This window comes from Hypanus sabinus, chromosome 22 (assembly GCF_030144855.1).
Source record: "Hypanus sabinus isolate sHypSab1 chromosome 22, sHypSab1.hap1, whole genome shotgun sequence".
Taxonomy (NCBI): Eukaryota; Metazoa; Chordata; class Chondrichthyes; order Myliobatiformes; family Dasyatidae; genus Hypanus; species Hypanus sabinus.
In genome coordinates this window covers 13953268-13975411 of record NC_082727.1, presented here as the reverse complement: position 1 = coordinate 13975411, position 22144 = coordinate 13953268, and the positions used below count along the sequence as shown (strand labels likewise).

Genomic DNA, 22144 nt, shown 5'->3' with positions numbered 1-22144 from the left:
TGACATCAAAAAATGCAGGACACTCTCAGCAGGCCAGGCAGCCTCTATGGAGATAGAGTCAAGGTCCTTTCTCGGAACAATTCTTGTGAAGGGCCTAGGTCCTGAAATATTAGCTCGGTTTCTCCTTTCAGAGACGCTGGAGGTTTCCAGCCTTGTCTGCTTTCAACTTAGCTGAAGATTTGGAGTCACATATAGATCACAGCAGTTTTTTTTATTTATTCAGTTATGGGATGTGGGCATCACCAGCTAAGCCAGCATTTATTGCCCATCCCTAGTTGCCCTTGAGAAGGTGGTGATGAGCTGCCTTCTGGAACCACTGTAGCCCCTAAGGTGTAGGGACCCCCACAGTGCTGGTAGGGAGGGAATTCCATGATTGATGATTGAGGATGATAGATAGTTGTACAAGAAACTGGTGAGGGTGCATTTGTGACGTTGTGTTCAGTTCATTCACCCTTTTATAGGAAAGATGCCACTAAGCTGGAAAAAGGTTTACAAGGATGTTGCCAAGATGCAAGGGACTGAGTTATGGAGAGAGGTTCAATTGGTTTCTGTTTCCACTGGAACCGAGAAGAATGAAGGGTGACCTTATAGATGTGTATTAAATCATGAGGGGCATATGTAGGGTGAATGCATATTTTACCTCCAGGGTAAGGAAATCAAGAGCTAGAGTGCTTAGGTTTAAGGAAAATGCTGCAAGCTCGACTTCAACATTTAAGAGAAGTTTGGATAGGTGCATGGATGGCAGGGGTATGGACAGCTATGGTCCCAGTGCAGGTTGATGGGAGTAGGCACTTTAAAAGGACCGGCATGGTCTAGATGGGCCAAAGGGCCTGTTTCTGCACTGTACTTTTCTATGACTCTGTGAGGGGTAGAAATCTAATAGAAACCGACAGAGTGACTTTTTACAGCTAGAGGGTGGTTAGTATATGGAATGAGTTTGTGTTGTTTGTGTTAAGTCAAAATGGTGAGGTTTGTGCAAGTGTTGCCTCGCTTCCGGTTCTGGAGCCAGCATCGCACGTCCGCAAAAGCCTTTGGAACGTGGAAGTAAAGCTGAGCTCCTGGAGGCAACCCATGCCGTCCAGGAGAAAACGCACAACTTCCTTACAGACGGCAGTGGGAATTCTCCCCCCAGTGCTGATCGCCAGCTAAAGCTGTGAAGCGATTCGTTAAATATATCTTTTAAAACTATTTATTACAGCAGTTCAATGAATTTTCCATTGAACCTGGTGAGCTGACAGGGGACAGGAAGATCAGCCCTGGTGAGTTTAAAGAGAGTGGGAAATAGTGAATTTCAGCTTGTATCGAGCTGAAATGTACATTTTCTCTGGACCTTAGCACAGGCTGCAAACCTGTCCATGTTCCTAACTCTACATTTGGCTTCCCTTCTCACTTCCAGTCTGGACCCCACTCACACTCCGGTTTCAGACTGAGTCAGATCGACACCTTCACCCAAAACTCACCTGCCACTTGTCACCCACCATCCACCCTTCCCAATCCCCCTCCTACCTCCATCTAAGATGAGATTAGTTTACATTGAAGCATACAGTGAAATGTGTCATTTGTGCCAGTCCGAGGATGTGCTGGGGACAGCGCTCGAGCATTGCCATGCTTGCAATGCCAACATATTGTGCCCACAACTTACTAAGCCTAACTGTATCACTTTGGAATGTGAAAAGAAACCCAAGAAAACCTACGTAGCCACAGGGAAATCGTGCAGACTCCTTACAGACAGCAGCAGAATTGAGCCCCTCTCATTGGCACCGTAAAGCCTTATGCTAACCACTTTGCTACTATGCCCCACGTCATCCTATCACCCCACCTAGGCCACCTACCATCTTCCGGACCCTGTCTCAAACCTCCCCCTCTTCTCCTTAGTATTGACTATTCCCCCTTTCCACCCTCAGCCCTGATGCAGGGCTTTGACTCAAAATACTGATCATTCTTTCCACCTGCGGACCCACAGGTGCTGCCTGAACTGCTGAGTTCCTCCAGCAGATTGTTTGCTGGTCCAGATTCCAGCATCTGTGGCTTCTCGTGTCTTTGGGATTGTTGATCAATTGGATATCAGATTATCAGAGTTCTTGACAAAGGAGAGCTTTTACATCAGCTCAGTGGAGCACATTGTCTCTTCCTGTACTGCATTAACTTGCAAGACATTACAGGCAAATATAAACGATTGGACAGAGACACAAGAGAAGTTGGAATCTGGGTACAGTACAGCAGTGAACAGAGGAATGCTATTACAATTCCTGTCACTACCTGGAAGGGTACTTTCTTCCTGTGACCGCATGGATTTCCTCCAAGTGCTCTGGTTTCCTCCCACATTCCAAAGACATAGGGATAAGTAGGTTAATTGTCCATGTGGATGTAATTGGGCTCACTGGGTCAGAAGGCTCTAAATAAATAAAAATAAATCTCAAAGCTCGGTGGGTCAGGTGACATGTGAGGAGGAAGAGGGATGGTTGACGACCTTGGATCTGGTCAAGCTACTGGATGGATGATTGGACAACGTGTGTGTCTTTGTGTTTAAGTCAATGATTTCAAACCTGTGTCATCAGCTGCCTCCACTTGCAAACGGGGTTTGCTGATGACAGCAGGACATCCACCCTCTGTATCTGAGCCAAGGGTAAATGATCATCAATTTTGCCCCTGCCTGGGTCAGACACCTTCTACGCTAATGTTTCAGCACTGGTCAGTGGGCAGACGGGTTCTCCTCCCTCTCCTTATCACAGGATTGGATGATACAAGCTTCAGGTAGCTCCCCCTGTGAAACGACCTATTGGGCTTCTTCATTCAGGGACATTAAGGGATGGTCAATAAATGCTGATCAAACACCTAGACCCGTGAAATCATTAGGATGGTTAATGGATGCTGATCAGAGACTTGCAGATTTATTCCGTTCACACGGACCGACCATTTGCATGCTTGGATGAGATTCCATGCAAATTTAGATTTGAGTTACTGGGACGATAACTAACTCTTCCTTTAGTTCGGTAAGATGCGGTGCGCTTATTCATAAAGGCCTCTCTGGGTCCAGCAAAAGGTGTAACTGCTTGCCTTAAATACTGTTCCTACAATCGAATGACCCCGTTGGACATTGATAATACAAAGTGCCGTAAGTCCAGTTCATTAGCGAGAGTGATGGTGGAGGAGTTGTGCAGGCTTGGGTTATTGCACGGACCAGGCCCTCAGCTGCGGGTTCGCCTGTTACAGCCACCCCGTAGAGGAGGCATCGGAAAAGGTGTGCGAGGAAACAGAAGGGCAGCAATCCCGCTGGAATCAGTGCTGGGTTAAAGGCTAATCCCTGTAGGCCACCTCTCCAGGTCTATACTGCTCTCTGCTGTTCACTCTCTGGAAAACAAACTGACTATCTTTGTCTACAACTGACCCAGCACGAGATGAGGAACTGCTGCGCACTTTTCCCTACAGAAACGTGGCTCCAGGACAACATCCCATGCACCATCAATCTTCGGGCTATGCCACTCAGGGACCTGTGCTAATATTATTTGTGACCTTCTGTATCGGATTGTAACTGTATGTGCTGTGTGTGACTATATGTGCTGTTATTTTCACCTTGGCCTTAGAGAAACAGTGTTTCATTTAGCTGTATGGAGTAATGACAATAAGCTTGAATTTGAACACTGAAGTTGCTTGAGCCTCAGTGGAGATCGGTGGACTGAGGCATTGTCCAAATGCTGCCATGTTGGTAACAGTTCCTTCAATCTTGCAGCACCTCTGAGAATGTTAATGCTCTGGAGGGCGTGAGCTGATCTCAACCAGCAGAACCAACTCCGAACGACAGGAGGAAGGATGGGTGAAGGCCGTGATGCCAGTCTTGAGAGAAATCCCAGGTCTTGGGTTCGGATGAGCTTCCGGGAGGGGTGGAAACGGTCAGCTGCTGATTTCTTGTTGGTGTTGTTGGTTTTAACATCACTGCAGGACACAGAGGTAGGGTCTCAGTCTCCGGGCCACACGGCTACCGAAACTTGCAGGAGGGAGCGTTTGCATTCTTCACCACATAGAATCCGATGGAGAGAGGTGGGATCACCACGATTCTCCCAGCTCGAAGAGTTCTTGGCCTCAAATCAGGAAGCGTCTCGTCGTCGACCATCGACAACTGGCGACCGTTTAGCTGTACTGATCTGGAATAAATAAGACACACATCACTTGTCTGACATTCAGAAAAGCTTCAAATGGCAATGTGAAACAGATTCTGAATAAAGTAAGTATTGGTTTATTACTGTACCAAGCTTGTCTAGCATACTGTTCATACATGGTGCATTGAGGTAGAACAAGGCAAAACAATACAGAGTGCAGAATAAAGTTTATCAGTTGCAGAGGAAGTGTAGTGCCGGCAGACGATTGAAGTACAAGGCCACATCACACGAGACTGTGAAGTCTAGAGTTCATCTTATCATTCAAGAGACTAAAAGCAACAGGATGGAAACTGACCTCGGTACTGGAATTGGTTTATTATTGTCACACGTAGAGTGAAAAGCTTCTCCTGCGTATTGTTCACACAGATCAAGTTATTCCCCAGTGCATTGAGACAAGCCAAGGAAAAACAATAACGGAGTGCAGAGTAAAATGTAAAAGTGGCCGAGGAAGGTCAGTGTAGTTAAACGGTAAAGTGCACATCATGACATGGTGATTGTGAGTCCAAGAATCCATCTTATAGAGGAGCTCGAGAATCGTGGAGAGTATAGAGAGAGTACAGGGAAGATTTACTAGAATGTTACCTGGGTTTCAGCACCTAAGTTACAGAGAAAGGTTGAACAAGTTAGGACTTTTTTCTTTGGAGTGTAGAAGGTTGAGGGGGGAATTTGATAGAGGTATTTAAAATTATGAGGAGGATAGATAGAGTTGACATTGATAGGCTTTTTCCATTGAGAGTAGGGGAGATTCAAACAAGAGGACATGAGTTGAGAGTTAGAGGGCAAAAGTTTAGGGGTAACACGAGGGGGAATTTCTTTATTCAAAGAGTGGTAACTGTGTGGAATGAGCTTCCAGTAGAAGTGGTGGAGGCAGGTTCAATATTGTCATTTAAAGTAAAATTGGATAGGTATATAGACAGGAAAGGAATGGAGGGTTATGGGCTGAGTGCAGATCGGTGGGACTAGGTGAGAGTAAGCGTTCGGAATGGGCTAGAAGGACCGAGATGGCTTGTTTCCATGCTGTAATTGTTACCGGTATATGGTTACATGGTTATTGCTCAAGCGGTCCATACAAGTGGCTGTCCTTGAGCCTGGTGGGACATGCTTTCAGGCTTCGGTATCTTATGCCTGATGGAAAAGAGAAGAGAGAATGCTCGGGATGGGTGGATCTTTGACTAGGCTGGCAGCTCTCCTGAGACAGCGGGAAGTGCAGTCAGAGTCCACGGAGGGGGAGAAGTGTTTCCACGGAGGGGGAGAGTGGTTTCCACGGAAGGGGAGAAGCGTTTCCATGGAGGGGGAGAGTAGTTTCCACGGAGGGGGAGAGTAGTTTCCACGGAGGGGGAGAGTAGTTTCCATGGAGGGGGAGAAGTGTTTCCACGGAGGGGGAGAGTGGTTTCCACGGAGGGGGAGAGTAGTTTCCACGGAGGGGGAGAGTGGTTTCCACGGAGGGGGAGAGTAGTTTCCACGGAGGGGGAGAAGTGTTTCCACGGAGGGGGAGAGTGGTTTCCACGGAGGGGGAGAAGTGTTTCCACGGAAGGGGAGAGTGGTTTCCGTGGAGGGGGAGAAGTGTTTCCACGGAGGGGGAGAAGTGTTTCCACGGAGGGGGAGAGTGGTTTCCGTGGAGGGGGAGAGTGGTTTCCGTGGAGGGGGAGAGTGGTTTCCACGGAGGGGGAGAGTGGTTTCCGTGGAGGGGGAGAGTGGTTTCCACGGAGGGGGAGAAGTGTTTCCACGGAGGGGGAGAAGTGTTTCCACGGAGGGGGAGAAGTGTTTCCACGGAGGGGGAGAGTGGTTTCCGTGGAGGGGGAGAGTGGTTTCCACGGAGGGGGAGAGTGGTTTCCACGGAGGGGGAGAAGTGTTTCCACGGAGGGGGAGAAGTGTTTCCACGGAGGGGGAGAGTGGTTTCCGTGGAGGGGGAGAGTAGTTTCCACGGAGGGGGAGAGTGGTTTCCACGGAGGGGGAGAGTGGTTTCCACGGAGGGGGAGAGTGGTTTCCGTGGAGGGGGAGAGTGGTTTCCACGGAGGGGGAGAGTGGTTTCCGTGGAGGGGGAGAGTGGTTCCCGTGGAGGAGGAGAAGTGTTTCCACGGAGGGGGAGAGTGGTTTCCGTGGAGGGGGAGAGTGGTTTCCGTGGAGGAGGAGAAGTGTTTCCACGGAGGGGGAGAGTGGTTTCCGTGGAGGGGGAGAAGTGTTTCCACGGAGGGGGAGAGTGGTTTCCACGGAGGGGGAGAGTAGTTTCCACGGAGGGGGAGAGTGGTTTCCACGGAGGGGGAGAGTGGTTTCCACGGAGGGGGAGAAGTGTTTCCACGGAGGGGGAGAGTGGTTTCCACGGAGGGGGAGAGTGGTTTCCGTGGAGGGGGAGAAGTGTTTCCACGGAGGGGGAGAGTGGTTTCCGTGGAGGGGGAGAGTAGTTTCCACGGAGGAGGAGAAGTGTTTCCACGGAGGGGGAGAGTGGTTTCCGTGGAGGGGGAGAAGTGTTTCCACGGAGGGGGAGAGTGGTTTCCGTGGAGGGGGAGAAGTGTTTCCACGGAGGGGGAGAGTAGTTTCCACGGAGGGGGAGAGTGGTTTCCACGGAGGGGGAGAGTGGTTTCCGTGGAGGGGGAGAAGTGTTTCCACGGAGGGGGAGAGTGGTTTCCACGGAGGGGGAGAGTGGTTTCCGTGGAGGAGGAGAAGTGTTTCCACGGAGGGGGAGAGTGGTTTCCACGGAGGGGGAGAGTAGTTTCCACGGAGGGGGAGAGTGGTTTCCACGGAGGGGGAGAGTGGTTTCCACGGAGGAGGAGAAGTGTTTCCACGGAGGGGGAGAGTGGTTTCCGTGGAGGGGGAGAAGTGTTTCCACGGAGGGGGAGAGTGGTTTCCGTGGAGGGGGAGAAGTGTTTCCACGGAGGGGGAGAGTAGTTTCCACGGAGGGGGAGAGTGGTTTCCACGGAGGGGGAGAGTGGTTTCCGTGGAGGGGGAGAAGTGTTTCCACGGAGGGGGAGAGTGGTTTCCGTGGAGGGGGAGAGTAGTTTCCACGGAGGAGGAGAAGTGTTTCCACGGAGGGGGAGAGTGGTTTCCGTGGAGGGGGAGAGTAGTTTCCACGGAGGGGGAGAGTGGTTTCCGTGGAGGGGGAGAAGTGTTTCCACGGAGGGGGAGAGTGGTTTCCGTGGAGGGGGAGAAGTGTTTCCACGGAGGGGGAGAGTAGTTTCCACGGAGGGGGAGAGTGGTTTCCACGGAGGGGGAGAGTGGTTTCCGTGGAGGGGGAGAAGTGTTTCCACGGAGGGGGAGAGTGGTTTCCACGGAGGGGGAGAGTGGTTTCCGTGGAGGAGGAGAAGTGTTTCCACGGAGGGGGAGAGTGGTTTCCACGGAGGGGGGAGAGTAGTTTCCACGGAGGGGGAGAGTGGTTTCCACGGAGGGGGAGAGTGGTTTCCACGGAGGGGGAGAAGTGTTTCCACGGAGGGGGAGAGTGGTTTCCACGGAGGGGGAGTGTGGTTTCCGTGGAGGGGGAGAAGTGTTTCCACGGAGGGGGAGAGTGGTTTCCGTGGAGGGGGGGAGTAGTTTCCACGGAGGAGGAGAAGTGTTTCCACGGAGGGGGAGAGTGGTTTCCGTGGAGGGGGAGAAGTGTTTCCACGGAGGGGGAGAGTGGTTTCCGTGGAGGGGGAGAAGTGTTTCCACGGAGGGGGAGAGTAGTTTCCACGGAGGGGGAGAGTGGTTTCCACGGAGGGGGAGAGTGGTTTCCGTGGAGGGGGAGAAGTGTTTCCACGGAGGGGGAGAGTGGTTTCCACGGAGGGGGAGAGTGGTTTCCGTGGAGGAGGAGAAGTGTTTCCACGGAGGGGGAGAGTAGTTTCCACGGAGGGGGAGAGTGGTTTCCACGGAGGGGGAGAGTGGTTTCCGTGGAGGGGGAGAAGTGTTTCCACGGAGGGGGAGAGTGGTTTCCACGGAGGGGGAGAGTAGTTTCCACGGAGGGGGAGAGTGGTTTCCACGGAGGGGGAGAGTGGTTTCCGTGGAGGGGGAGAAGTGTTTCCACGGAGGGGGAGAGTGGTTTCCGTGGAGGGGGAGAAGTGTTTCCACGGAAGGGGAGAGTGGTTTCCATGGAGGAGGAGAAGTGTTTCCACGGAGGGGGAGAGTGGTTTCCACGGAGGGGGAGAGTAGTTTCCACGGAGGGGGGAGAGTGGTTTCCACGGAGGGGGAGAGTAGTTTCCATGGAGGGGGAGAGTGGTTTCCACGGAGGGGGAGAAGTGTTTCCACGGAGGGGGAGAGTGGTTTCCACGGAGGGGGAGAAGTGTTTCCACGGAGGGGGAGAGTGGTTTCCGTGGAGGGGGAGAGTGGTTTCCACGGAGGGGGAGAAGTGTTTCCACGGAGGGGGAGAGTGGTTTCCACGGAGGAGGAGAAGTGTTTCCACGGAGGGGGAGAGTGGTTTCCGTGGAGGAGGAGAAGTGTTTCCACGGAGGGGGGAGAGTGGTTTCCGTGGAGGGGGAGAGTGGTTTCCGTGGAGGAGGAGAAGGTGTTTCCACGGAGGGGGAGAGTAGTTTCCACGGAGGGGGAGAGTGGTTTCCACGGAGGGGGAGAGTGGTTTCCACGGAGGGGGGAGAAGTGTTTCCACGGAGGGGGAGAGTAGTTTCCACGGAGGGGGAGAGTGGTTTCCGTGGAGGGGGAGAAGTGTTTCCACGGAGGGGGAGAGTGGTTTCCGTGGAGGGGGAGAGTGGTTTCCACGGAGGGGGAGAAGTGTTTCCACGGAGGGGGAGAGTGGTTTCCACGGAGGGGGAGAGTGGTTTCCACGGAGGGGGAGAGTGGTTTCCACGGAGGGGGAGAAGTGTTTCCACGGAGGGGGGAGAGTGGTTTCCACGGAGGGGGAGAGTGGTTTCCGTGGAGGGGGAGAAGTGTTTCCACGGAGGGGGAGAGTGGTTTCCGTGGAGGGGGAGAGTGGTTTCCGTGGAGGAGGAGAAGTGTTTCCACGGAGGGGGAGAGTGGTTTCCACGGAGGGGGAGAAGTGTTTCCACGGAGGGGGAGAGTGGTTTCCACGGAGGGGGAGAAGTGGTTTCCACGGAGGGGGAGAATGGTTTCCACGGAGGGGGAGAAGTGTTTCCACGGGAGGGGGAGAGTAGTTTCCACGGAGGGGGAGAGTGGTTTCCACGGAGGGGGAGAGTGGTTTCCACGGAGGGGGAGAGTGGTTTCCGTGGAGGGGGAGAGTGGTTTCCGTGGAGGGGGAGAGTGGTTTCCGTGGAGGGGGAGAGTGGTTTCCACGGAGGGGGAGAAGTGGTTTCCACGGAGGGGGAGAGTGGTTTCCACGGAGGGGGAGAAGTGTTTCCACGGAGGGGGAGAGTAGTTTCCACGGAGGGGGAGAGTGGTTTCCACGGAGGGGGAGAGTGGTTTCCGAGGAGGGGAGAGTGGTTTCCGTGGAGGAGGAGAAGTGTTTCCACGGAGGGGGAGAGTGGTTTCCACGGAGGGGGAGAGTGGTTTCCGACGGAGGGGGAGAGTAGTTTCCACGGAGGGGGAGAAGTGTTTCCACGGAGGGGGAGAGTGGTTTCCACGGAGGGGGAGAGTGGTTTCCGTGGAGGAGGAGAAGTGTTTCCACGGAGGGGGAGAGTGGTTTCCACGGAGGGGGAGAGTGGTTTCCGTGGAGGGGGAGAGAAGTGTTTCCACGGAGGGGGAGAGTGTTTCCACGGAGGGGGAGAGTGGTTTCCGTGGAGGGGGAGAGTGGTTTCCGTGGAGGGGGAGAGTGTTTCCATGGAGGGGGAGAGTGGTTTCCACGGAGGGGGAGAGTGGTTTCCACGGAGGGGGAGAGTAGGTTTCCACGGAGGGGGAGAGTGGTTTCCCATGGAGGGGGAGAGTGGTTTCCACGGAGGGGGAGAAGTGTTTCCGTCGGAGGGGGGAGAGTGGTTTCCACGGAGGGGGAGAGTGGTTTCCGTGGAGGGAGGAGAGTGGTTTCCACTGGAGGGGGGAGAGTAGTTTCCACGGAGGGGGGAGAGTGGTTTCCACGGAGGGGGAGAGTGGTTTCCGTGGAGGGGGGAGAAGTGTTTCCACGGAGGGGGAGAGTGGTTTCCACGGGAGGGGGAGATTGGTTTCCGTGGAGGAGGAGAAGTGTTTCCACGGAGGGGGGAGGGGGAGAGTGGTTTCCACGGAGGGGGAGAGTGGTTTCCGTGGAGGGGGAGAAGTGTTTCCACGGAGGGGGAGAGTGGTTTCCACGGAGGGGGAGAGTAGTTTCCACGGAGGGGGAGAGTGGTTTCCACGGAGGGGGAGAGTGGTTTCCGTGGAGGGGGAGAAGTGTTTCCACGGAGGGGGAGAGTGGTTTCCGTGGAGGGGGAGAAGTGTTTCCACGGAAGGGGAGAGTGGTTTCCATGGAGGAGGAGAAGTGTTTCCACGGAGGGGGAGAGTGGTTTCCACGGAGGGGGAGAGTAGTTTCCACGGAGGGGGAGAGTGGTTTCCACGGAGGGGGAGAGTAGTTTCCATGGAGGGGGAGAGTGGTTTCCACGGAGGGGGAGAAGTGTTTCCACGGAGGGGGAGAGTGGTTTCCACGGAGGGGGAGAAGTGTTTCCACGGAGGGGGAGAGTGGTTTCCGTGGAGGGGGAGAGTGGTTTCCACGGAGGGGGAGAAGTGTTTCCACGGAGGGGGAGAGTGGTTTCCACGGAGGAGGAGAAGTGTTTCCACGGAGGGGGAGAGTGGTTTCCGTGGAGGGGGAGAAGTGTTTCCACGGAGGGGGAGAGTGGTTTCCGTGGAGGGGGAGAGTGGTTTCCACGGAGGGGGAGAAGTGTTTCCACGGAGGGGGAGAGTGGTTTCCACGGAGGGGGAGAGTGGTTTCCACGGAGGGGGAGAGTGGTTTCCATGGAGGGGGAGAGTGGTTTCCACGGAGGGGGAGAAGTGTTTCCACGGAGGGGGAGAGTGGTTTCCACGGAGGGGGAGAGTGGTTTCCGTGGAGGGGGAGAAGTGTTTCCACGGAGGGGGAGAGTGGTTTCCGTGGAGGGGGAGAGTGGTTTCCGTGGAGGAGGAGAAGTGTTTCCACGGAGGGGGAGAGTGGTTTCCACGGAGGGGGAGAGTGGTTTCCACGGAGGGGGAGAGTGGTTTCCACGGAGGGGGAGAAGTGTTTCCACGGAGGGGGAGAGTGGTTTCCGTGGAGGGGGAGAGTGGTTTCCACGGAGGGGGAGAGTGGTTTCCGTGGAGGGGGAGAGTGGTTTCCGTGGAGGGGGAGAGTGGTTTCCACGGAGGGGGAGAGTGGTTTCCACGGAGGGGGAGAGTGGTTTCCGTGGAGGGGGAGAAGTGTTTCCGTGGAGGGGGAGAAGTGTTTCCACGGAGGGGGAGAGTGGTTTCCGTGGAGGAGGAGAGTGGTTTCCGTGGAGGAGGAGAAGTGTTTCCACGGAGGGGGAGAGTGGTTTCCACGGAGGGGGAGAGTGGTTTCCGTGGAGGGGGAGAAGTGTTTCCACGGAGGGGGGAGAGTGGTTTCCGTGGAGGGGGAGAGTGGTTTCCGTGGAGGGGGAGAGTGGTTTCCGTGGAGGGGGAGAGTAGTTTCCATGGAGGGGGAGAGTGGTTTCCACGGAGGGGGAGAGTGGTTTCCACGGAGGGGGAGAGTAGTTTCCACGGAGGGGGAGAGTGGTTTCCATGGAGGGGGAGAGTGGTTTCCACGGAGGGGGAGAAGTGTTTCCGTGGAGGGGGAGAGTGGTTTCCACGGAGGGGGAGAGTGGTTTCCGTGGAGGGGGAGAGTGGTTTCCATGGAGGGGGAGAGTAGTTTCCACGGAGGGGGAGAGTGGTTTCCACGGAGGGGGAGAGTGGTTTCCGTGGAGGGGGAGAAGTGTTTCCACGGAGGGGGAGAGTGGTTTCCACGGAGGGGGAGAGTGGTTTCCGTGGAGGAGGAGAAGTGTTTCCACGGAGGGGGAGAGTAGTTTCCACGGAGGGGGAGAGTGGTTTCCACGGAGGGGGAGAGTGGTTTCCGTGGAGGGGGAGAAGTGTTTCCACGGAGGGGGAGAGTGGTTTCCACGGAGGGGGAGAGTAGTTTCCACGGAGGGGGAGAGTGGTTTCCACGGAGGGGGAGAGTGGTTTCCGTGGAGGGGGAGAAGTGTTTCCACGGAGGGGGAGAGTGGTTTCCGTGGAGGGGGAGAAGTGTTTCCACGGAAGGGGAGAGTGGTTTCCATGGAGGAGGAGAAGTGTTTCCACGGAGGGGGAGAGTGGTTTCCACGGAGGGGGAGAGTAGTTTCCACGGAGGGGGAGAGTGGTTTCCACGGAGGGGGAGAGTAGTTTCCATGGAGGGGGAGAGTGGTTTCCACGGAGGGGGAGAAGTGTTTCCACGGAGGGGGAGAGTGGTTTCCACGGAGGGGGAGAAGTGTTTCCACGGAGGGGGAGAGTGGTTTCCGTGGAGGGGGAGAGTGGTTTCCACGGAGGGGGAGAAGTGTTTCCACGGAGGGGGAGAGTGGTTTCCACGGAGGAGGAGAAGTGTTTCCACGGAGGGGGAGAGTGGTTTCCGTGGAGGGGGAGAAGTGTTTCCACGGAGGGGGAGAGTGGTTTCCGTGGAGGGGGAGAGTGGTTTCCACGGAGGGGGAGAAGTGTTTCCACGGAGGGGGAGAGTGGTTTCCACGGAGGGGGAGAGTGGTTTCCACGGAGGGGGAGAGTGGTTTCCATGGAGGGGGAGAGTGGTTTCCACGGAGGGGGAGAAGTGTTTCCACGGAGGGGGAGAGTGGTTTCCACGGAGGGGGAGAGTGGTTTCCGTGGAGGGGGAGAAGTGTTTCCACGGAGGGGGAGAGTGGTTTCCGTGGAGGGGGAGAGTGGTTTCCGTGGAGGAGGAGAAGTGTTTCCACGGAGGGGGAGAGTGGTTTCCACGGAGGGGGAGAGTGGTTTCCACGGAGGGGGAGAAGTGTTTCCACGGAGGGGGAGAGTGGTTTCCGTGGAGGGGGAGAGTGGTTTCCACGGAGGGGGAGAGTGGTTTCCGTGGAGGGGGAGAGTGGTTTCCGTGGAGGGGGAGAGTGGTTTCCACGGAGGGGGAGAGTGGTTTCCACGGAGGGGGAGAGTGGTTTCCGTGGAGGGGGAGAAGTGTTTCCGTGGAGGGGGAGAAGTGTTTCCACGGAGGGGGAGAGTGGTTTCCGTGGAGGAGGAGAGTGGTTTCCACGGAGGGGGAGAAGTGGTTTCCACGGAGGGGGAGAATGGTTTCCACGGAGGGGGAGAAGTGTTTCCACGGAGGGGGAGAGTAGTTTCCACGGAGGGGGAGAGTGGTTTCCACGGAGGGGGAGAGTGGTTTCCACGGAGGGGGAGAGTAGTTTCCGTGGAGGGGGAGAGTGGTTTCCGTGGAGGGGGAGAGTGGTTTCCGTGGAGGGGGAGAGTGGTTTCCACGGAGGGGGAGAAGTGGTTTCCACGGAGGGGGAGAGTGGTTTCCACGGAGGGGGAGAAGTGTTTCCACGGAGGGGGAGAGTAGTTTCCACGGAAGGGGAGAGTGGTTTCCACGGAGGGGGAGAGTGGTTTCCGTGGAGGGGGAGAGTGGTTTCCGTGGAGGAGGAGAAGTGTTTCCACGGAGGGGGAGAGTGGTTTCCACGGAGAGGGAGAGTAGTTTCCACGGAGGGGGAGAGTAGTTTCCACGGAGGGGGAGAAGTGTTTCCACGGAGGGGGAGAGTGGTTTCCACGGAGGGGGAGAGTGGTTTCCGTGGAGGAGGAGAAGTGTTTCCACGGAGGGGGAGAGTGGTTTCCACGGAGGGGGAGAGTGGTTTCCGTGGAGGGGGAGAAGTGTTTCCACGGAGGGGGAGAGTGGTTTCCGTGGAGGGGGAGAGTGGTTTCCGTGGAGGGGGAGAGTGGTTTCCGTGGAGGGGGAGAGTAGTTTCCATGGAGGGGGAGAGTGTTTTCCACGGAGGGGGAGAGTGGTTTCCACGGAGGGGGAGAGTAGTTTCCACGGAGGGGGAGAGTGGTTTCCATGGAGGGGGAGAGTGGTTTCCACGGAGGGGGAGAAGTGTTTCCGTGGAGGGGGAGAGTGGTTTCCACGGAGGGGGAGAGTGGTTTCCGTGGAGGGGGAGAGTGGTTTCCATGGAGGGGGAGAGTAGTTTCCACGGAGGGGGAGAGTGGTTTCCGTGGAGGAGGAGAAGTGTTTCCACGGAGGGGGAGAGTGGTTTCCGTGGAGGAGGAGAAGTGTTTCCACGGAGGGGGAGAGTGGTTTCCGTGGAGGGGGAGAGTGGTTTCCGTGGAGGGGGAGAGTAGTTTCCATGGAGGGGGAGAGTGGTTTCCACGGAGGGGGAGAGTGGTTTCCACGGAGGGGGAGAGTAGTTTCCACGGAGGGGGAGAGTGGTTTCCATGGAGGGGGAGAGTGGTTTCCACGGAGGGGGAGAAGTGTTTCCGTGGAGGGGGAGAGTGGTTTCCACGGAGGGGGAGAGTGGTTTCCGTGGAGGAGGAGAAGTGTTTCCACGGAGGGGGAGAGTGGTTTCCACGGAGGGGGAGAGTGGTTTCCGTGGAGGAGGAGAGTGGTTTCCACGGAGGGGGAGAGTGGTTTCCATGGAGGAGGAGAAGTGTTTCCACGGAGGGGGAGAGTGGTTTCCACGGAGGGGGAGAAGTGTTTCCACGGAGGGGGAGAGTGGTTTCCACGGAGGGGGAGAAGTGTTTCCACGGAGGGGGAGAGTGGTTTCCACGGAGGGGGAGAAGTGTTTCCACGGAGGGGGAGAGTGGTTTCCGTGGAGGAGGAGAAGTGTTTCCACGGAGGGGGAGAGTGGTTTCCGTGGAGGGGGAGAAGTGTTTCCGTGGAGGGGGAGAAGTGTTTCCACGGAGGGGGAGAGTGGTTTCCGTGGAGGAGGAGAGTGGTTTCCACGGAGGGGGAGAGTGGTTTCCGTGGAGGAGGAGAGTGGTTTCCACGGAGGGGGAGAGTGGTTTCCGTGGAGGGGGAGAGTGGTTTCCACGGAGGGGGAGAGTGGTTTCCGTGGAGGAGGAGAGTGGTTTCCACGGAGGGGGAGAGTGGTTTCCATGGAGGAGGAGAAGTGTTTCCACGGAGGGGGAGAGTGGTTTCCGTGGAGGGGGAGAAGTGTTTCCGTGGAGGGGGAGAAGTGTTTCCACGGAGGGGGAGAGTGGTTTCCGTGGAGGAGGAGAGTGGTTTCCACGGAGGGGGAGAGTGGTTTCCGTGGAGGAGGAGAGTGGTTTCCACGGAGGGGGAGAGTGGTTTCCGTGGAGGGGGAGAAGTGTTTCCGTGGAGGAGGAGAGTGGTTTCCACGGAGGGGGAGAGTGGTTTCCACGGAGGGGGAGAGTGGTTTCCGTGGAGGGGGAGAGTGGTTTCCACGGAGGGGGAGAGTGGTTTCCACGGAGGGGGAGAGTGATTTCCACGGAGGGGGAGAGTGGTTTCCGTGGAGGAGGAGAGTGGTTTCCACGGAGGGGGAGAGTGGTTTCCGTGGAGGAGGAGAAGTGTTTCCACGGAGGGGGAGAGTGGTTTCCGTGGAGGGGGAGAAGTGTTTCCGTGGAGGGGGGGAAGTGTTTCCACGGAGGGGGAGAGTGGTTTCCGTGGAGGAGGAGAGTGGTTTCCACGGAGGGGGAGAGTGGTTTCCGTGGAGGAGGAGAGTGGTTTCCACGGAGGGGGAGAGTGGTTTCCACGGAGGGGGAGAGTGGTTTCCGTGGAGGGGGAGAAGTGTTTCCACGGAGGGGGAGAGTGGTTTCCACGGAGGGGGAGAGTGGTTTCCATGGAGGGGGAGAAGTGTTTCCACGGAGGGGGAGAGTGGTTTCCACGGAGGGGGAGAGTGGTTTCCACGGAGGGGGAGAGTGGTTTCCGTGGAGGGGGAGAAGTGTTTCCACGGAGGGGGAGAGTGGTTTCCGTGGAGGGGGAGAGTAGTTTCCACGGAGGGGGAGAGTGGTTTCCACGGAGGGGGAGAGTGGTTTCCACGGAGGGGGAGAGTGGTTTCCGTGGAGGAGGAGAAGTGTTTCCACGGAGGGGGAGAGTGGTTTCCGTGGAGGAGGAGAAGTGTTTCCACGGAGGGGGAGAGTGGTTTCCGTGGAGGGGGAGAGTAGTTTCCACGGAAGGGGAGAGTGGTTTCCACGGAGGGGGAGAGTGGTTTCCATGGAGGGGGAGAGTGGTTTCCACGGAGGGGGAGAGTGGTTTCCACGGAGGGGGAGAGTAGTTTCCACGGAGGGGGAGAGTGGTTTCCGTGGAGGGGGAGAGTAGTTTCCACGGAGGGGGAGAGTGGTTTCCGTGGAGGGGGAGAAGTGTTTCCACGGAGGGGGAGAGTGGTTTCCACGGAGGGGGAGAGTGGTTTCCACGGAGGGGGAGAAGTGTTTCCACGGAGGGGGAGAGTGGTTTCCATGGAGGGGGAGAGTGGTTTCCACGGAGGGGGAGAAGTGTTTCCACGGAGGGGGAGAGTGGTTTCCGTGGAGGGGGAGAAGTGTTTCCACGGAGGGGGAGAGTGGTTTCCACGGAGGGGGAGAGTGGTTTCCGTGGAGGAGGAGAAGTGTTTCCACGGAGGGGGAGAGTGGTTTCCGTGGAGGGGGAGAGTGGTTTCCGTGGAGGGGGAGAGTGGTTTCCACGGAGGGGGAGAGTGGTTTCCGTGGAGGGGGAGAGTGGTTTCCGTGGAGGAGGAGAAGTGTTTCCACGGAGGGGGAGAGTGGTTTCCACGGAGGGGGAGAGTGGTTTCCACGGAGGGGGAGAGTGGTTTCCGTGGAGGGGGAGAGTGGTTTCCGTGGAGGAGGAGAAGTGTTTCCACGGAGGGGGAGAGTGGTTTCCGTGGAGGGGGAGAGTGGTTTCCACGGAGGGGGAGAAGTGTTTCCACGGAGGGGGAGAGTGGTTTCCGTGGAGGGGGAGAGTGGTTTCCACGGAGGGGGAGAAGTGTTTCCACGGAGGGGGAGAGTGGTTTCCACGGAGGGGGAGAGTGGTTTCCGTGGAGGAGGAGAAGTGTTTCCACGGAGGGGGAGAGTGGTTTCCACGGAGGGGGAGAGTGGTTTCCGTGGAGGAGGAGAAGTGTTTCCACGGAGGGGGAGAGTGGTTTCCGTGGAGGGGGGACAGTGGTTTCCATGTTGTGCTGAGCTGCGTACGAGTTGCAATGACAATTTTAACGGAAAGGAAAACTTGCATTTTAAGTTTCAAGGCATCAATATGTCTTGAAGTCTCTGCCGCCAGTGAAGAATGTTTGAGCAGATGCAAGAAGCTGCAGATGCCGGAATCTGGAATAATAATCTGCTGGAGGAGCTCAGCGGGTCAAACAGTGTCTGTGGGGCGATTGGGGGAGGAGTGAAAGAAAGTACCAACAATTTGGATCAGGAGTGCGAGTGAGTGGTACAGAGACCAACCCTGCATCTAATAACCACTCTATATCACCCTTTCCCCTCTCCTCCTTAGACTATCTGCTCCCTCCACTCGCAGACCTGAGGAAGGATCCCAACCCGAATGTTGCCAACCCCTTTGCCTCCATAGACACTGCCCATGAGCCCCAGCAAGTTCTTCCAGAGCTTGTGGATTACACCACTCAGGTGCTAACGAGCCACGGAGGCAAAGGGCATAGGGCACATGGAACAGCCCAGTACAGGCTCGTTGGCCTACAAGGTGGTGTCAACACTTGAAACTACTCTAATATTAAGGTAACACTTCCCTCCCACACACCCTCCATTTTTTTCATCCATGTGCCTATCTAAAGGTGTCCTAAATCTCCTAAAGTATCTGCCTCTACAACTACCCCTGACCATGCACACACCACTCTGTGTGTAAAAAAACCTTCTCTGACATCACCCCTATACTTTCCTCCAGTTATGCCCTCTGGTATTAAATATCACCGTCCTGGAGAATCAAGTCTCTGGCTATCCACTCTATCCTATGTCTCTTATCATCTTGTACACTTCTCATCATTGTTCCAACCTTTCCTCTCAAACTATCAGACTCCTCAATACCCAGAGACTGGACTGATAAGAACTTATTGCCCTCTACTGTGCCTATTGTCTTGTTTATTATTTATTGTAACACCTGCAATGTCTTGTGCACTTTATGCAGCTCTGGGTAGGTCTGTAGTCCAGTGTAGTTTTTTTCTCTGTGTTGGTTTACGTAGTTCAGTGTAGTTTTTGTATTGTTTCATGTAGCACCATGGTCCTGAAAAATGTTGTCTCATTTTTACTGTGTACTGTACCAGCAGTTTTGGTCAAAATGACAATAAAAAGTGACTTGACTTGACTCAAATCCAGACACAATCCTGGTAAATCTCCCATGCACCCTCTCTAAAGCTTCCATGTTTTCCTATAATGGGGCAACCAGAACAGAACACTGAGATGGAGGGGGTTGACATGGTGAAGGTTAGAGAGAGGGAACAATGGACTAACTTAAGGCAACCAGGCCCAAGGCTTGCACTCACAAGAGTCAGCAGTTGTTGGAACCTGAAAACCTGAAGCAACAATCTATCAGTTAGAGGTTATAGATTTAGGGCGAAAGGTGAAATGTTTTAGGGGAACTTGAAGGGGAACTCCTTCACCTAGAGGGTAGAGAGAGTGTGGAATGACCTGCAGATGGGAGTGGTGGATGCTGGTTCAGTTGTAACATTTTAGAGAAGTCTGGATAGATGCGTGGATGAGAGGGGTATGGAGGGCTATGGTCCAGGTGTAGGTCGATGGGGCTAGGCAGAACAGGTTGGCACAGACAGGATGGGCTGAAGGGCCTGGTTCTGTACCGTAGTGCTTTATGACTCAATGAGGAGCTCAGCAGGTCAAGCAGCATTTGATCAGCTGATGCAGGGTCTGGATTTCAAGTTTTTCTCCCACAGATGCTGCTCGACCCACTGAAACCCTGTTGCAAGTGGATTGTCGCTCCCCTGTTGATGAGGAGGGCTTCGAGCTTCTGTGGAATTCACTGTCACGGGTGGATGTGGACACCAATTCGTTGAGTATATTTAAAGCTTAGGTTGATAGGTTCTTGATTAGTCAGGGCATCAAAGGTTACGGATGGAGAGAAGGCAGGAGAATGGGATTGAGGGGGACAATAGATCAGCCATGATGGAATTATGGAGCAGACTCAGTGATCTGTATGGCCTGATTCTGCTCCTATGTCTCATGGACGGTAAATGAATCCTGTGGGTAGAAACAATATCTTTGTCCACCTGTCGGACACTGGGACAGAGAATGGTCACACCGTGGAAAGAGGCAATCTGGTCCGTTCACTCACAACTAGAGCAGTACGTCGCAAAAACCAGCCTGGCTTCCAAAGACTGCATCAGAAAAGCAACCAAATATAATCAAAGACCTCACCAGCCCCAGACAGTCTCTCTTCCCTTGGAGACAAGATACAAAAGCCTGAAAGCACATATCACAAGGCTCAAACATAGCTTCAACCCCACTGTTATAAGAATTTTAAATGGTTCTCTAGTACAATAAATTGAACAATCTACCTTGTTATAATCTTGCATTTCATTGTTTATCTATACTACACTTTCTCTGTAGCCTTTACACTTTATTCCAGTGTAATCACTACAGTTTATACATCTTCCCGCTCTGTCTCCTGTAAAACTGCTATTCCCATTTCTCAGTTATTTCATCTCTGCCTCATCTGTTTCCAGGATGTGGCTTTCCATTCCAGGACATCAGCAATGTCCTTCTTTAAAGAACAGTGTTTTCTTTCCTCCACCATTGATGCTGTTCTCACTTGCAACTCCTCCATTTCCCAAACATCCACATTCACCGCATCTTCCCACTGCTTTAACAGTGATAGAGTTCCTCTCGTCTTTAACTGGCCCTTCGTGGGCCTCTGCATCCAACACACCGTTCTCCACAATTTCCACCACCTCCAAAGGGATCCGAACAGCAAACACCACCCTCCATTTTCCACAGGGATCACTCCCTCAGTGATTTCCTAGTCTATTTGTCCCACCCCACAAATCTCCCTCCTCACACCTATCTCTGCAAACAGACAAAGTGCTACACCTGCTAGTTCACCTCCTCCCTCACCTCCATTCAGGGCCCCAAACAGTCCTTCCAGGTGAGGCAACACTTCACCTGCGAATCTGCTGGGGTTGTCTATTCTATCCAGAGCTTTCAACATGGCCTCCTCTACAGAGGCGAGACCTGTTGGAAATTTGAGGGGGTAGAGCACTTTGTCGAGCACCTCCACTCTATCCACCAACAGCAGAACTTCCCAGCGGCCCGACATTTTAATTCCAATTCCCATTCCAGTTCCAACATGTCCGACCATGGCCTCCTCTTGTGCTAACATCTTATATTCCATCGGGGTAGCCTCCAACCTGATGCCATGAATATTGGTTTCTCCTTCCGGTAAAAAAAAATCCCTCCTCTTTCTCTCTTCTTCTGTTCCCCATTTTGGACTCTTACCTCTTCTCTACCTGTCTATTACCATCCCCTGGGTCCCCCCTCCTTCCCTTTCTCTTATGACCCACTCTCCTCTCCTAGCAGATTCCTTCTTTAGCCCTTTACCATTTCCACCTATCACCTCCCAGCTTCTCACTTTATCAGCTGCGCCCACCCCCTTGGCTTCTCTTATCACCTTCTAGCTTGTATTTTTCCCCCACCCCCATCACCAACCCAGCCTTCTTATTCTGGCTTCTTCCCCCTTTTTTTCCTGTCCTGATGAATGGTCTTGGCCTGTAACATCAACTGTTTGTTCACGTCTATAGATGCTGTCTGGCCCGCTGAGTTCCTCCAGCATTTTGTACGTGTTGCCGTTCCATTCTGTTATTATTTTGCCTTGCTCTACCTCAACGCACTGTGTAATGATTTGATCTGTATAAACAGTCTTCAAGACAAGCTTTCCACCATATCTCGATACCTATGACAACATTAAACCAATTCCTTGTAAAACAGTTTCACTCTACCTTTCTCCCACAGCCAATACTTTCCATTCTGTCCAGTTCCCATTTGAAAACCACAATTAAACCAATCAGACACACTTGCACACAAGTAAAACTTAACCAACAGGATCATGAGCTGAACTTAGCAAGGACAAGTCTCTCTCCTCTCTCCTCTTCTCTCTCTCTCTCTCTCTCTTTTTGTTCTCTCCCTCTTCCTTCCTCACCTCTCTCTCTCCTCTCTGTCTTTTTCTCTCTCTCCCTCTCCATCTCCCTCCCTATCAGGAATTCTATGGAAAGTTCAAGCAAAGAAACTAGCAGTTAGAGATAAATCAGCAGGCTAAATCTCCACTCGATGGTGGTCCTTACATAGGCAGACACCAATTATTTCCCCTTTAACTCCTCTGACCTTCCTGCTGAGACCTGCCCTCGCCTGTTGAAAGGGACATTGTACAGCAGTGCGTTCTACTGCAAAACAAGCCCAGAGAATGGCACAGGAAGCAGGCCAGTGGCTGCAGGAGCCAGAAGGGAGACAAAACACTGAAGGCCAGATCCAGGAGAGAAAATAAATATGAAAGAAAGAGAAGGCAGACAAATATACAGAGGAGAAGATAGCCATAACACACCAGGAGCCAGCACACACAGTTTGGTATCTCAGCTAAAACTTCTGCAAAGTTCCTCCTACTTTCATATCTGTAGAGTTGTGGATATGGATGGATTTGCATGAATATGGCCGCTTTCACGTCAATATCAGGAAATTCCAAAGCACCTCACAGTAATGTCATCGTTGCTACTTTCCTAGAGGTTTGTATAGATCCGGCATTTCAGCAGGAACTTTGATACACTTACATAGGTGCACTGTGGGGAGTATCCTGACTGGTTCCAATGCCCAGGAATGGGAACGCCTGCAGAAAGTGGTGGATACAGCCCAGTCCATCACAGGAAAAGTCCTCCCCACCACTGTGCACACCCACAAGGACCGCTGCTACCAGAAAGCAATATCCATCATCATGGGCCCCCGACATCCAGTCCAGGCTCTCTTCTTGCTGTTGCCTTTGAGCAGGAGGTACAGAAGCTTTCGGTCTCACACCACCAGATTAAGGAATGATTGTTACCCCTCAGCCATCAGGCTCCTGAACCAGAAGGGGATTATTTCGCATCTCAACACTGAACTGATTCCACAACCTATGGAGTATTCTACAACTCATTCTCAGTATTGTAGATTTACTATTTATTATCATTATTTGTTTTTTTGTGTGTACTGGCACAGTTTGTGTATTTTGCACATTGGTGTTTGCCTTTGTGTGTAGTTTTTCT

At 54.1% G+C, this 22144-nt stretch overlaps 1 protein-coding gene across 1 annotated transcript in view; it reads right to left on the bottom strand.

Moving 5' to 3' along the window:
* Positions 1-1250: 1250 nt before the first annotated feature.
* hpse2 (heparanase 2) overlaps positions 1251-22144 on the bottom strand; it is a 461866-nt gene continuing 440972 nt past the window's right edge. Inside the window, exon 12 of the mRNA XM_059947076.1 lies at positions 1251-4142. Within this exon, the coding sequence (XP_059803059.1) occupies positions 3977-4142 (166 nt within the window). The 3' untranslated portion in view covers positions 1251-3976. The remainder of the gene's footprint in view (positions 4143-22144) is intronic.